Here is a 13,472-nt window from a genome sequence, read left to right on the forward strand (position 1 = left end):
ATTATTATTGCGTATATTTATTTTAATATGTAATGTATGTAATTTATTATAGTTAGTCATTTCAGTACAGGCAGGTAGGTATTAGAGTAAACTTAATGTTCTCCTTCGAATAAATGATTCATCAAGTTACGGATCCCTATAAACAAAAGCTCATAAAGTAAATACAAATGTTTGATAATTGCGGCCGTACTAACTTTACAAAATGCACAATCAATTCTATTTGAATGACATAAAAAAACTGAAACCTAAACAGTGTTATCGGTATTTATAACGATAACACTATTTAGATTTCTGGCATTCAGTTCATCACAATGATTCATATCGCGTTTGTTTCGCCCATCGAGGTTTTATTGCAAACAATCATCAATCAATATTTAGGCATATCATACTGTTTGACTGTAGTAGCGGAAACACCTATAAACTGTATGTACCCTGTAAGTTTTACTTACATAGTTCCAAATGACAACTTAACTGGTCAAATGCTTGATGTATCGGAGAAGGGATGTTCAGATTATATAGTGCGAGTAAGAGAACCGAACTTGTTCATGGTTTCTTTTGACGAAGTCAATCAGTTGGGAAATACTAGAAGAAGTAATAGAAAAATAGTTTTTCTGCCTGCAGAAAATGATGAATACGATACTAATAAATTATTAGATATTTTATCCTTGAAACAGACAAGCTTTGTTCCTCATCTCCTAATGATAGTTCCGTCAGCTAATATATCGGGCGATGAATGTCAATCATACGATCTTGTGACTCACAATTATGTTGGTTCCGACGACGAAAGCAGTCAGCTAGTCAACTTGGATCAATGGAACTCTTGCACTGATAAATTTCATGGCAATGTGAATCTCTTCCCTCATGACATGTCTAATTTGTACGGGAAGACGTTCAAGATAGCTTGTTTCACATACAAACCATATACTTTGTTGGATATTGATAGTATAGAACATGAAATAACAGGACGTGACGGCACAGAAATGAGAGTTATGGACGAATTTTGCAAGTAAGTTAAGTTTGCAAGTAGTAAATGATTTCTATCATTGATATTATGTATAGATATTATACAAGCTTTTGTTACGGTTGTTGAGGTTTGGTACTTGAATCTTTTTTTTTTGTAGATGGGTGAATTGCACAGTTAAAATAATAAGAGATGACGACCACGAATGGGGTGAAATATACGAGAACCGGACTGGTGTGGGTATTCTTGGCCATGTTGTGGAGGATCGCGCTGATGCCGGAATAAGTTTGTATAGATCATTGATTTTAAGTACATGTATTGTGGGTAAAGTAGTTTGGTAGGTTGGTTTACTTATTAGTATAGAGAATCAACTACAAGATAAATATATATTAGGACAAATCACACAGATTGAGCTAGCCCCAAAGTAAGTTCGAGACTTATGTTATGGGATACTAACTCAACGATACTATATTTTATAATAAATACATATATAGATAAACATCCAAGACCCGGGCCAATCAGAAAAAGATCATTTTCCATCATGACCCGACCGGGGATCGAACCCGGGACCTCTCGGTTCAGTGGCAAGAATCTTACCACTGCGCCACCGAGGTCTTCAATTTATTCAAGTTCAAGGTCAAGTTATTCTTCACAAAGAACATGAATCCAGTCAAAGGATCCGTGTTTGAACCATGAGTTTCTTTGATCGCTCTTTTAGTCTCGTTTGCTTATCTGCACTACGCCATTTTTAGAAATTTTGGAATAAGCTATCTTTATGGAAGACAAGGTTTCGAATTATATCCTCATGCAAGTAGATTCTTTGATTTGATTTTCAGGTGCTTTGTATTCATGGTATGAAGAATACGTACAGTTGGATTTTTCGATTCCAACTGTAAGAACTGCCATAACTTGTGTTGCCCCTTCGCCCAGGTAAGACAAAGACCAAATCTTATCGTGGTGATGATCGCTAACATGTGATACCATAATATTACAAATATTATGTATATACCTGATCGTACCATGTTCAATGCAATAAAGAAATTCATTTCATCATTTTTGTTCCAATTTTGCTTATATTATTTCGCTGTTAATGTAACAATTTACAAAATGAGACTATAGTACGTTTTAGTATATTTGTTATCTAATAATTAGATTATTCATTAAATGATGAAAAAAATCAGGAGTCGATTATATTATTATTTACACGACAAAGCTGACAAGATAAAAAGTGTTATGTTATTAGTTTACAAGCTTTTGCCCGCAGCTTCGCCACGAAGATATATTTTTCCGGTATGAAAGGTACTCTATGTCCTTCTTCATACTTCAAATTATATGTAAATATAAAATTTCAAGAAGATTGATTAAGTAAGTAGATAGAACGTGAAGAGTAACAAATAAACAAACTTACTTTCGCATTTATTTTTATTACTTAGGATAGTTAGGATTTTTTAATCTTCCACAATAGTACGATATTATTGTGACTTTTCAGATTGTTAGCAAGCTGGGAGATGCCATTAATGCCATTTAACTTGAACATGTGGATAGCATTAATATTTACATTCATTTTTGCGTGTATATGTCTTACAATAGCTAAAAGGTGTTCTTCAGATAGGGTTGGACTAACAACATTTGGTATGCTGATTACTCAAGTGAGTAAGTACACTATACGTGTAACATATTTCTTTTTATAATACCACTACCACCTTTTGTATTTCTACTGCAGCACATATTTATTTTCATTGTCTATGTGGTTTTTAGGAAGTGAAAACTTCTTTAGCGGCGTTGTGCACATTTTGTGATGGGTAAAAAATGTTTAACTCGCATCAGGACACGTGACCCTGATCGAAAATTCGTAAGACGTCAAAAGTGCACAACGTTAATATTCAAGTTTTCACTTCTGCCGGCACTCCCGGAGTGCGACACGTTTTTTTCTATCTATATGTATATCTGTCTACTTTGTATTTTTTGGATTAGTTTTTTTGTCAATATCTATCAAATCAACGTCGTTTAAGTTTTACATTGTCTTTTAGTCTCAGCCCGAGTCCGCCGTTGGCACGACCTGGCGCATCAGAAGTGTTACTGCGTGGCTTCTGATATCGGGTTTAGTTTTAGACAATGCTTACGGAGGAGGTTTAGCTTCGGTATTTACAGTGCCTAAATATGAGCCATCTATAGACACTGTACAAGATTTAGTTGATAGAGGAATGCAGTGGGGGGCTACACACGATGCGTGGATATTTTCTATAACAAATTCACATGATGTACGTAATCAACTTTCAGTTGTAAAGTATGTAAATGAACAAACCTTTTAGAACAATGAAATTTTCATTTTAGCCATTAATCAAACAATTAGTAAGTCTCTTCAGAGTAATGACAGCCGAAGATTTGAAGGAAAAAAGTTTTACAAGAAAGTTGGCTTACTCTATCGAAAAACTCCCAGCAGGTAAACTCCTACATTCTAAAGCTACTATATATATATCCAGCAATTGGTCACTAAAGGTTGATGATGGTGACATTATGTTACACTTATTATAGGTACAAAAACATAGTGGTATTTCATGATAAGTATACCATATAGAGAAGTTACCATTTACTTATTTTGAAAATGACATGGAATGGAAAAAGCATTATAGACCGGGAAAAGCGGAAGAAACTGACAAGATGTATAGACCCCACATTGATAAGATGATTATTAGGATTATTTATTTATTATTACAATTTCAGGCAATTTTGCAATCGGTGATTATATAACTCAGGAGGCTCTGATCGATTTGACCGTTATGCAAGAAGATTTCTATTACGAGCAAAGTGTGGTTATGTTACGAAAAAGTTCCCCTTACACTGAAAAAATAAGTCAGTTTCTGGGACGCCTCCATGCTTCTGGTCTAATACTAGCCTGGGAAACTCAGGTAAGCATGTTAAGCTGTGAAGCAACATGCTAAGGATATAAATATATTTTAAAACTTTTACTCATATTTTGTAAACTTCATTAAGTATTTTTTTATATTAATTTATAAAGGTTTTATTTATTATATTTTAAATAACATGTTCAACATTAGAATCCATTAGAGTAAATAACAAATGAATTTGCTCAATAAGCAAGGCTGTTGAGAGCATGAGCAATATTATTCATTTTTGCAAAAAAATTGAGGCCAACATACATGTACAGAAAGTGAGGTAGGAGTAGGACTAGGGTCATGTCATGGCATGGATGGAAAGGACCAGGGATTGATACCATGACAGAATGGCTTTTGCTTTTGCCCAGTAGTGTGAGTTCTGATTGCTAATAGAAAATTTTGCCATTTATGAGTCAACGAGTGACGGATAAAGTTTAGCCATTACAAGAAATAAAAAAAAAATATTATGTTTTAGGTCGTTCTGAAGCACATGAATTTCGAGGTTCAGCTTGAAGTGAGATATTCTCGGGCGCGCAAGGAAGTGGAGGCCTTTGAACCACTTAATTTTCGACATGTGGTGGTAAATAAGTAACATGTTTATATCCAAGACTTTTTTTAACTTTTGTCTTTATAAAGTGGTGAAAGATTAGTTTCGTTTAGATGAAAATATACAAAAAAAAAACTTAACTATCTAATACATCTAAATAATGCCTTTACACATGTTGTATTCCACATGGAATAATGTTGGAATTTGAATTTCGATCAGGGTTAGATTATTTTGAAAACGGGTTCATTTATCAAATTTTCATATTCTTTTTTATAGTTAGGTACTTAATACCTACCTAGTAAGATTTTATATTTATATAGTGAGTGACTATGAGTATAAAATATATTTGGGTATAAAATAAATTTATTAAAATGTAATTTTCCTTACCTTCAGCGTATACAATGCATAAGATTTCAAGCAAGAACTTTAAATACTTAATTATTTATTTTTCAGGGAGTTTTCTTCATATACGCCCTAGGCGTTTTAATTTCCGTAGCGCTTTTCTTCATGGAGATAGTGTGGAACAGAAAACATAAAACATCAATTTAAAAAATCGCAGAAATAAATAATTGTGTTAATTAAATAATTTAATTTTTTTCTTTTGTTGTGTGCTATTTCAATATCATTGATTTTTTTGTTTTTTGTTTAGAACTGGTAGCACCTATAGCACAAGACTACAGTATACCCATTACTCAGGGCCCTTACCATTAGAATAGTCAACTATTACATTCATGTCTTCGATAAATATTCTAAGTGTTAAGTCGCAGTTACCATTAAGTCCAATTACCAACGATACATTTCTTTGAAGACCTGCGTAAACAATAGTTACCACATTACTGTATGCCTATCTCTTTGATTGCGTAATGAGCTTCATTGTTGCAGCTAAGCAGAAAATCCTTATTTGTTACAAGTTCCGTAGATTTATGATATCTCAATGACTGCATATTGGGCACCGATCGGAAGTTATATAATTTTTACACAAATTCAAATTCGAAATTCTTTATTCAATATAGGAATTTATACATCACTTATTAACGTCAAAAAAAATAATACTTAAACTATAAGTTTACTGCCGACTTCCAAAGCGCAGGTGAAGAAGAAGCGGTGCAACAAACTTCACCGAGGCCTTTTCTCCAAAGACGTCAATTAACAAATGTAGGTCTTATACATATAGATATTAAAAAAATAAGAGGACGAATTCATATCATTAATAAAAAATGACAAAGTTGAAATAAATAAATAAAAAATTGATAATATTTTCAATACAATTATTGAAAATTTTCCAAAAAATTTATATAATACATATAAAACGAAATGTACAAAACGTTAAGTACGTTTTGTTCATTTAGTTTTATATATATCATGTCTTAAACACAAATTTTACACAATTTTTTTATCAGATAATATATGTGGAAGTAAACTATTTTAGATAAGTACTACATGCATGCATCGATAATGCATGCTAAACTGCCAGTTAGAAAATATAATAACGTCATTGATCCCTAACATATTACCTATACCTACTTATGATAATTGCAAATATTTTTCATTTTTTATTCGATCTACGTAAATACTTAGTAATTTATTATATAATAGAAACTAAAACCTATATTTAAAAATAATATAGCCAATCGTATAAATAGCGCAGTCAGTAGAAAATAATATTAAATGGCACTCCACTGGAGTCCACTCACAGAAGTTAGTTCACCACTATGCTTAATTTTCACTCAGTTTTGCCTCTAGAGATTTTGTTGCAAACGATTGTGAATCAATATTTTAACGTGTCATATTGCTTAACCATATTAGCGGAATCATCTATCAATTGCCAGTATCCAGTTAGCTACACTTACATTTCAGTTTCAAATAAAAATGAAAATTTGACGAAGCAAATTCTGGAAGCATCCGAAAAGGGCTGCTCAGATTACATTGTGCGGCTTAAATCACCGGAAATATTCATAGAGTATTTTGAAGAAGTCAATCATTTGGGAAATACAAGAAGAAGTGACAGGAAAATAGTAATTTTACCTTTCCAAGAAGATAAATCTCATGCTGATAAACTCTTAAATATTTTATCCTTGAATCAAACCAGCTTTGTGGCAAATCTCTTGATGATTATACCTTCACATAACGTTTTGGACAAACATTGTCAAACGTTTGATTTGGTGACCCATAAATATGTTGGAGCTAATGACGAGATCAGTCAGCCAGTCTACATAGACCAATGGCGCTCTTGCACACAGAAATTCCGGGATAATATTAATCTGTTTCCTCATGATATGTCTAATTTATATGGGAAGACTGTGAAGGTAGCTGCGTTCAGCTATGAACCTTACATTATATTGGACATCGATGAGGCTATAGAGCCAATCGGCCGCGATGGGACGGAAGTCAGACTCGTAGATGAGTTCTGCAGGTATGATTAATAAAATTACGTAATTTAATTGAAGTCTGATCAATGTAAAGTAAGTTATACTATTAACATAATTGATATCTTCACGTTACATAAAGTCTCCCCTGCCAAGTCATTCTGTTTGTTTGTTCGCGATAAACAAAAAAAATACTGAACGGATTTTCATGTGGTTTTTAGTAATATATAACGCAATATATACGAACCCCAAGGAAGGTTTTAGCGTATGATTGGGTGTAAACTCTTTGAAATACATACGATTTATTATTATATATACTCAAATTTAGCTAAACTGTGTTTATAATATAAGCACAGTTTATCTAAATTTGATTTTTTTAAACTTTATATTAGCATAGGTGCTTAGTAAATATACGATTGTAGATTGTAGAATAACATTTTTAAAGATGGCTGAATTGTGCTGTTGAAATAATAAGGAATGAAGATGAGCATCAATGGGGTGAAATATATCCAAACCGAACAGGCGTCGGGATTCTGGGGAATCTAGTGGCAGATCGTGCGGACATCGGTATAGGTATAATATAATTTGTATATATATGTGTAAAGTACAGGAAGATAATATGTGGTAAGGTAGGGGTCAGATTTATCTGGCCCTGTGTACTTCCTAGAATATTTGGCGGTAGATAAAACGAAAAATAAATCCAGAAATATTACGCGTTACAGTAAAACTAAAATAAGTTCGAAGATATTTACCATTTTAATATTATATATTATTGACTATTATAATATTATCAACTACAGTCTATTATTGTTTGCAGCTTCTTTGTTTTATTGGTACGAGGAATACGTTTACTTAGATTTCACTACAACTACTATAAGATCTGCTGTAACCTGTGTCGCTCCTTCGCCCAGGTATTATATATTTATATTTCAGTGGTATTTATCAATTCAGAAAGTTTATTTGTCTACTTTATACCTTCATCTTTTGTAACCATTATCTTTGCTTTGCAAATATTTCGAATTAAGTGACAATTTACGTTTTTTTTTTCAGAATTATAACAAGTTGGGAGGTGCCTCTAAAGCCTTTCTCCTTATATATGTGGATAGCGTTACTTTGTACATTCATTTTCGCATCTGTATGTATAACTATTGTAAAAAGAGGTTCTATAGATGGAGTGCTATTGATAACGTTTGGCATGCTTATTACACAAGTATGTTTGACCAGTACAAATTTTTAAGTGAATAACTAACAGATGTCTCATGAGAATTGCAAAAATATATTTATTTATGTAGCTAACCTTTTTAATCAAATCTTAAAATTTTTTCAAGTCTCAAACTGAGCCGGCCGCAGTATAACAGCTTGGCTTCTGATATCAGGATTGGTCATAGACAATGCCTATGGAGGAGGCTTGGCGTCCGTGTTCACCGTGCCTACTTACGAGCCTTCAATAGACACAGTACAGGATTTAGTTGATCGAGGAATGGAGTGGGGGGCTACAGAGGATGCTTGGGTCTATTCGTTAAACACATCTACTGACGTTAGTATTATTTAAATTATTTTAATTTTTTCTTTCAGGTTTACGAATTTTTTATATTTCTCTGAAAACTAGCGACCGAACCTAGCGCCCCGTGTTTTTGCTCCTATGGGAATATCGGAATAAGAAGTATGTCTCTATTTTTAGTTTAATTACAATAAGTAGTTCCTGTTTAACGGTCTCTTAGCACTTCGTCATTCCAACATTATCTAGGACGAGCCTTGTATGATAATTGGAAAGAGTTGGAATTATAAAATTCAAGTATCGGAGTCTAAAACCTCTTTGGGTCGATGATACCAGTAAGTAAGTTGGGTAGTTCCAAAGATTACATCATATAGGTTCTCTTTGTAGATACCTAAGTAAGTATATATAATACTTTCTTGTTGTTCTGTGCACAGAAAGTGTATTTAAGTTGTTAAGCTATCTTACTGTAAACATAATAGAGAAAAGGATAGTATGGCCGTGCCGCTTTTTTTGCTCGACTTGGCGGGGGACATACATCTGCATATAAGTACAATATATAAAATATATTAAATTCTAACCATTTATAATATTTTTAGCCATTTGTAAAACAATTAGTAAGTTTATTCAGAGTAAAATCCGCAGAAGAACTGAAAGAATTAAGCTTTACAAGAAAGATGGCGTATCCTTTTGAAAAGCTACCTGGAGGTGAGTAAAATATCCTTTATCAAGAAATAGTGAAGCTAAGAGCCAAAGTCTACTTGGCTTTAATAATTCAGTGGTAATACTTACATACTTATAATTATTAAGGTTAGGCGTACTACACAACTAATTGTATCAAATGCCAACAAATATTCCAGGAAATTATGCTATCAGGAAGTATATAACAAAGGAAGCATTGGTTCATTTGTCTACTATGACTGAAGACTTCTATTATGCGTATTGCGTAATAATGTTGAGAAAAAGTTCTCCGTATACAGAGAAACTAAATCAATTGATTGGCCGCCTTCAGGAATCAGGCTTATTACTAGCTTGGGAAAACCAGGTATACCTAAATTAATAGCTGAATATCCGGTTCGGAGTTAAATAAAATACCTAGTACTATAATATACTCCGTTATTGAGGAAATGACTGCGTATGTTTGACTTAATTTAAAACAGAGCATTGGATCGAGGTTACCTATTGTCGCAAGGGGAGCCGTGGGCAAAACTTGTTAAAATATATGTACTAATCGAAGGTAGTCCTGAATACATGATAATGTAGTGTAGCGACGGATTTAGTCAAATATTTATGATTAATAGCGGTTCGTTTCATCTTCGCTCGTATAAAAACATAATATATTCTACACCTAAACCTTCCTCAGGAATGTGTAAAGAATGTGTAGGAAGTGTAATTACACTATCTATTGGTGAAAACGCATGAAAATCCGTGCAGTCGTTTTAGAGTTCGCGAATAGACAGATAAACACGGCAGAGGAATTTGTTTTATAAAATGTGTAAAGGTAGGTACATAAGAATACACACAGAAAACACATTCGATTTCGTAGCATGCTACAAAGATTTCGTAGCACAACTACGAAGGAGGTCCGAAAGTGCAGATAAGTTATAACTTTTAAAAAATGCTGATCTTTTGTGTTTATAGTTAAGAAAATAAAAAGTTCGTAGCTTTACCGTGCTTATACTAGAATAAATGCTATTCTAACGATCATCGTCCGCCCATATATTTCTTTTATCTATGGTCGGTCCCCTTGCCGCGCGCTTCCGCCACCGTGTCCTGCAGTTATATAGAGCTAATTTCTCTCATTATTTTAGGTGGCATTGAAATATATGAACTATGAAGTACAACTCCAAGTAAGGCTTTCTCGCCTACGAAAGGACGGGGATACCGTTGAGCCTCTTCATTTTCGACAACTAGTGGTAGGTAAGCTTGAAGACTGAAGTAACAGTCTGTTGGGAAGTGAGATAATGATTCAGCTTATCACAATATTATACATATACACAATCCATAATATTTTAAATACTTAATTATATTTTAGCAGGTATTTTAAATACTTAATTATATTTTCAGGGAGTTTTCTTCATATACGCCCTAGGCGTCTTAATATCTGTAGCGCTTTTCTTCATGGAGATAATATGGAATAAAAAACTAATAAAGAATTATTTTTATTAGAATAGTTTGTCGCTCGAAATAAATTTTATCTTTTGTTTCGTGCTATTCCAAATAATTGATTTATTTCTTCTTATTTTTTGTCGTTCTATCTTGTAACGGGAATAAAATAAAATAAAACTATTAGTGACTATTAAATATGGTTTAGCATTCATTGATTATTAAAAAAATCGGTCCCCTGTTGCTTGCATATGTAGAGTTGCATGATAAGGGAACGAAGACAAACTTCAAATACTGGATAGTTCAAGATCATGCGAGAGTTACTGACAACTATGTAAGTAAGCTTCTTTATAAATAATAATTAAATTTATTTTAACATCAATTTATTCTTAAAAAATGGGCACCGTTATGCAAACTGAAACTAACCCACATACGTTAAGTATACCTACGTGCAGATGGTCGCGGAATCCAGTTCTTTACCTTCCCTAAAAATATTTAAGTCAAAATACCAACCTACCAAGAAGATATCAACTTGCTTTCAGGGTGACCTAAAAAGGAGACCTTTATGGGGTAATTAGAATAATGTCGAATATTTCCAATAGGTTTTCGTTGCGCTAATAGGAACTAAGCTTCTGCTTTCAGAGTAGGTACTAAACATAAATAGAATTACTTTTTATGGGTTCCTACCTAAATATAATCATGTCGCAATAGATATTTCGATTATTTCCGATTAAAAATATTTTTTTAAAATATTGTTTTATTCCGTGGTTTCAATAAGGCATATTACACAAAGCTCAGCACAGATGGCGCTACTGGTACATCTAAGGTACACAAACATTGCCAATGGAGGCAAAAAGCGTCAATTTTCAATACTGATTGCAGATTTACGACCAAAAATACCTTCTACGCAATCGTGGTGCGAGTTTAAAGGAAAAAGGAAGGATTTAGGATTATCCAGAAAATAATAACACTATTTTAGGTTATGTACCTACTTGATCAACTATGGTCATAAACTGATATAAACTTGATTTTGACTGAAGATCTTACGTGTATGAAGTCTATATTTTAATAAGTCTTCACCTGTGAAGTGTTCCGAGCTTTTTTCGACCGTTTACTGGCTCGAAAATTTTACAGCGTATCCTATAGTATTCGAAGTTTTTTATCATATGGAAAACATTTTTTCCCAATATTTGGGCACCCGAATATGCTACATTGTTGTATATTTTCACAAACGAATGCTTACATAATGAAAGGATTAATAAAGTACTCTAAAATAAACGTTTTAATCGACTTAACAAAAGGCGGCAAAGCGTTTGTGTACCTAACATACAATGCTGTATTCTGGCGGGATAAATGTGCAGTAATACTATTTATAAAACTACTTGAAAGTCCAAATAGTTATGTGCTAATTGCAACTAATCGACAAAATAGTAGCTTTTCAACGGATTTATTAAGTTTTTTTTTATTTTTAATACGTAAGTAGTTTACGTATTAAAAGATAAGTTTTTATTGTGTTTTTTTTTGCATTATTTAAAACTGTACAGCTGTTTATTACCAACTAGCTTTTGTCCGACTAGCTTGCTCCCATGGGAGTAGTTATTTTTCCGAGATGAAAGGTACCCACAGACATATAAGAACATTAGATAATGTTCTCATATCTATGAACATAGCCCATGCATAGCTCTATGTCCTTCTCCGTACTTCAAACTGTATGTACAACGGAGTAGTAGATACTCCGTTACATGATGTATGCAAATTTCAAGAAGATTGATTGAGTAGATAGAACGTGAAGAGAGCGAAGAGGTTACAAACAAACTTACTTTTATAAAAGTATAAGTTAGGATTAGGATATCTTTTATATTTTTTTCTTCACATCTTTGAAACAAAAACCTATTTATTTCGAAAGTGACTTTGTATGGATAAGTTCTATTTTGCATTGCGGTGTCCAAATGGTTAAGTATAATATTTTACGGGCACCCTTGCCTGGCAAAGTCGGGTAAAATATGACGTACTTGGATATTGTAGTTGCGTCGATTATGATTTTAAAAAAGTTAACTGTCAATGTCATAGATGTCACCTTATTGCATGTCACGTCAAAGTTTCGACCGGCTTGCCAAGAAGCGGACTGTTGCACAAATTAAGGTAATAGGTAAATAACACAATTCAATGTAATGCATTTGTGGCGACATCTACCACGACACATGCACTACACACACGACAGATGGCACTACCATCGGTCGACTCACTACCAGAAGCTTACAAGCCTAGACCGCGCAGACAGTGCGTTTTTGATTGGAAACATAAATACAACCTTCGACATGACACCGTCGGAGCCGTGCGGTTCTCCAGACGCAACACCTAGCCTGACGGAAAGATCTTCCCTTTGTGGCGGTCGAGCATAATCACCTAGCTCCCGCTACACATTTTTAAGCCTTTTAATTCTAAATAATAAATAAAACATAAATAGTATTCATGTCAGGTTTACAAAAAGAATGCACACGAATTAACCTTGTCTTAAATCTAATCTTACATTTAAACATCTGTGACCAACCAACTAGTGCAGGTTGGTCACAGATGTTTATATGTAAGATTACATCTATGTGTACCTATACACATATATGTGTATACACATGTACATTATTAAAATTAAATTAAAATTAATGTGTATACTGAGTATTTAAATGTAAGATTACACCTATGTGTATACACATACATGTGTATACACATGTATATTATTAAAATTAAATTAAAATTAATGTGTACACAGAGTATTTCAATGTAAGATTACACCTATGTGTATACACATGGGTATAGTCTATCCGAAACGATAACTAGACCTAGGTTATTAGAGATAAATGCTCTGTCCCGTTTTTTCTCTTGTATTTCTAATATGCATTTCTCTAGTATGAGCGAAATGAAAGTTGAAGTTTATAGTTGTATCTGTGAACGGGATGTTTTTTTAAAATTAAATATCATTAAGTAGTAGGTATGGAAAAATATATTGTGTGAACTATGTTCATTCCTAAAATATGTATTGTTTTTGAGGACAATCTGCAATTTAGTTGGGGAATTTAAAGTAAAGAACTGGCAACTCTGAAAA

General features: G+C 33.2%; 2 protein-coding genes across 2 annotated transcripts; both read left to right on the forward strand.

Moving 5' to 3' along the window:
- The first annotated feature begins 238 nt into the window (after positions 1-238).
- On the forward strand, positions 239-11,096 carry LOC128670906 (glutamate receptor ionotropic, delta-2). The gene is made up of 14 exons (XM_064436030.1): positions 239-1,006; positions 1,122-1,246; positions 1,798-1,891; positions 2,451-2,610; positions 2,992-3,222; positions 3,296-3,404; positions 3,686-3,870; positions 4,334-4,438; positions 4,859-4,935; positions 8,122-8,308; positions 8,866-8,974; positions 9,127-9,311; positions 10,078-10,182; positions 10,334-11,096. The coding sequence occupies exons 1-14, from the start codon at positions 312-314 to the stop codon at positions 10,433-10,435; spliced, it is 2,469 nt and encodes an 822-aa protein (XP_064292100.1). The 5' UTR covers positions 239-311; the 3' UTR covers positions 10,436-11,096.
- On the forward strand, positions 5,714-7,318 carry LOC128670992 (uncharacterized). Its single transcript, XM_064436004.1, has 2 exons — positions 5,714-6,818; positions 7,194-7,318. The coding sequence occupies exons 1-2, from the start codon at positions 6,118-6,120 to the stop codon at positions 7,198-7,200; spliced, it is 708 nt and encodes a 235-aa protein (XP_064292074.1). The 5' UTR covers positions 5,714-6,117; the 3' UTR covers positions 7,201-7,318.
- Positions 11,097-13,472: the final 2,376 nt, after the last annotated feature.

This window comes from Plodia interpunctella, chromosome 6 (genome assembly GCF_027563975.2).
Source record: "Plodia interpunctella isolate USDA-ARS_2022_Savannah chromosome 6, ilPloInte3.2, whole genome shotgun sequence".
In the NCBI taxonomy this organism is placed as follows: domain Eukaryota; kingdom Metazoa; phylum Arthropoda; class Insecta; order Lepidoptera; family Pyralidae; genus Plodia; species Plodia interpunctella.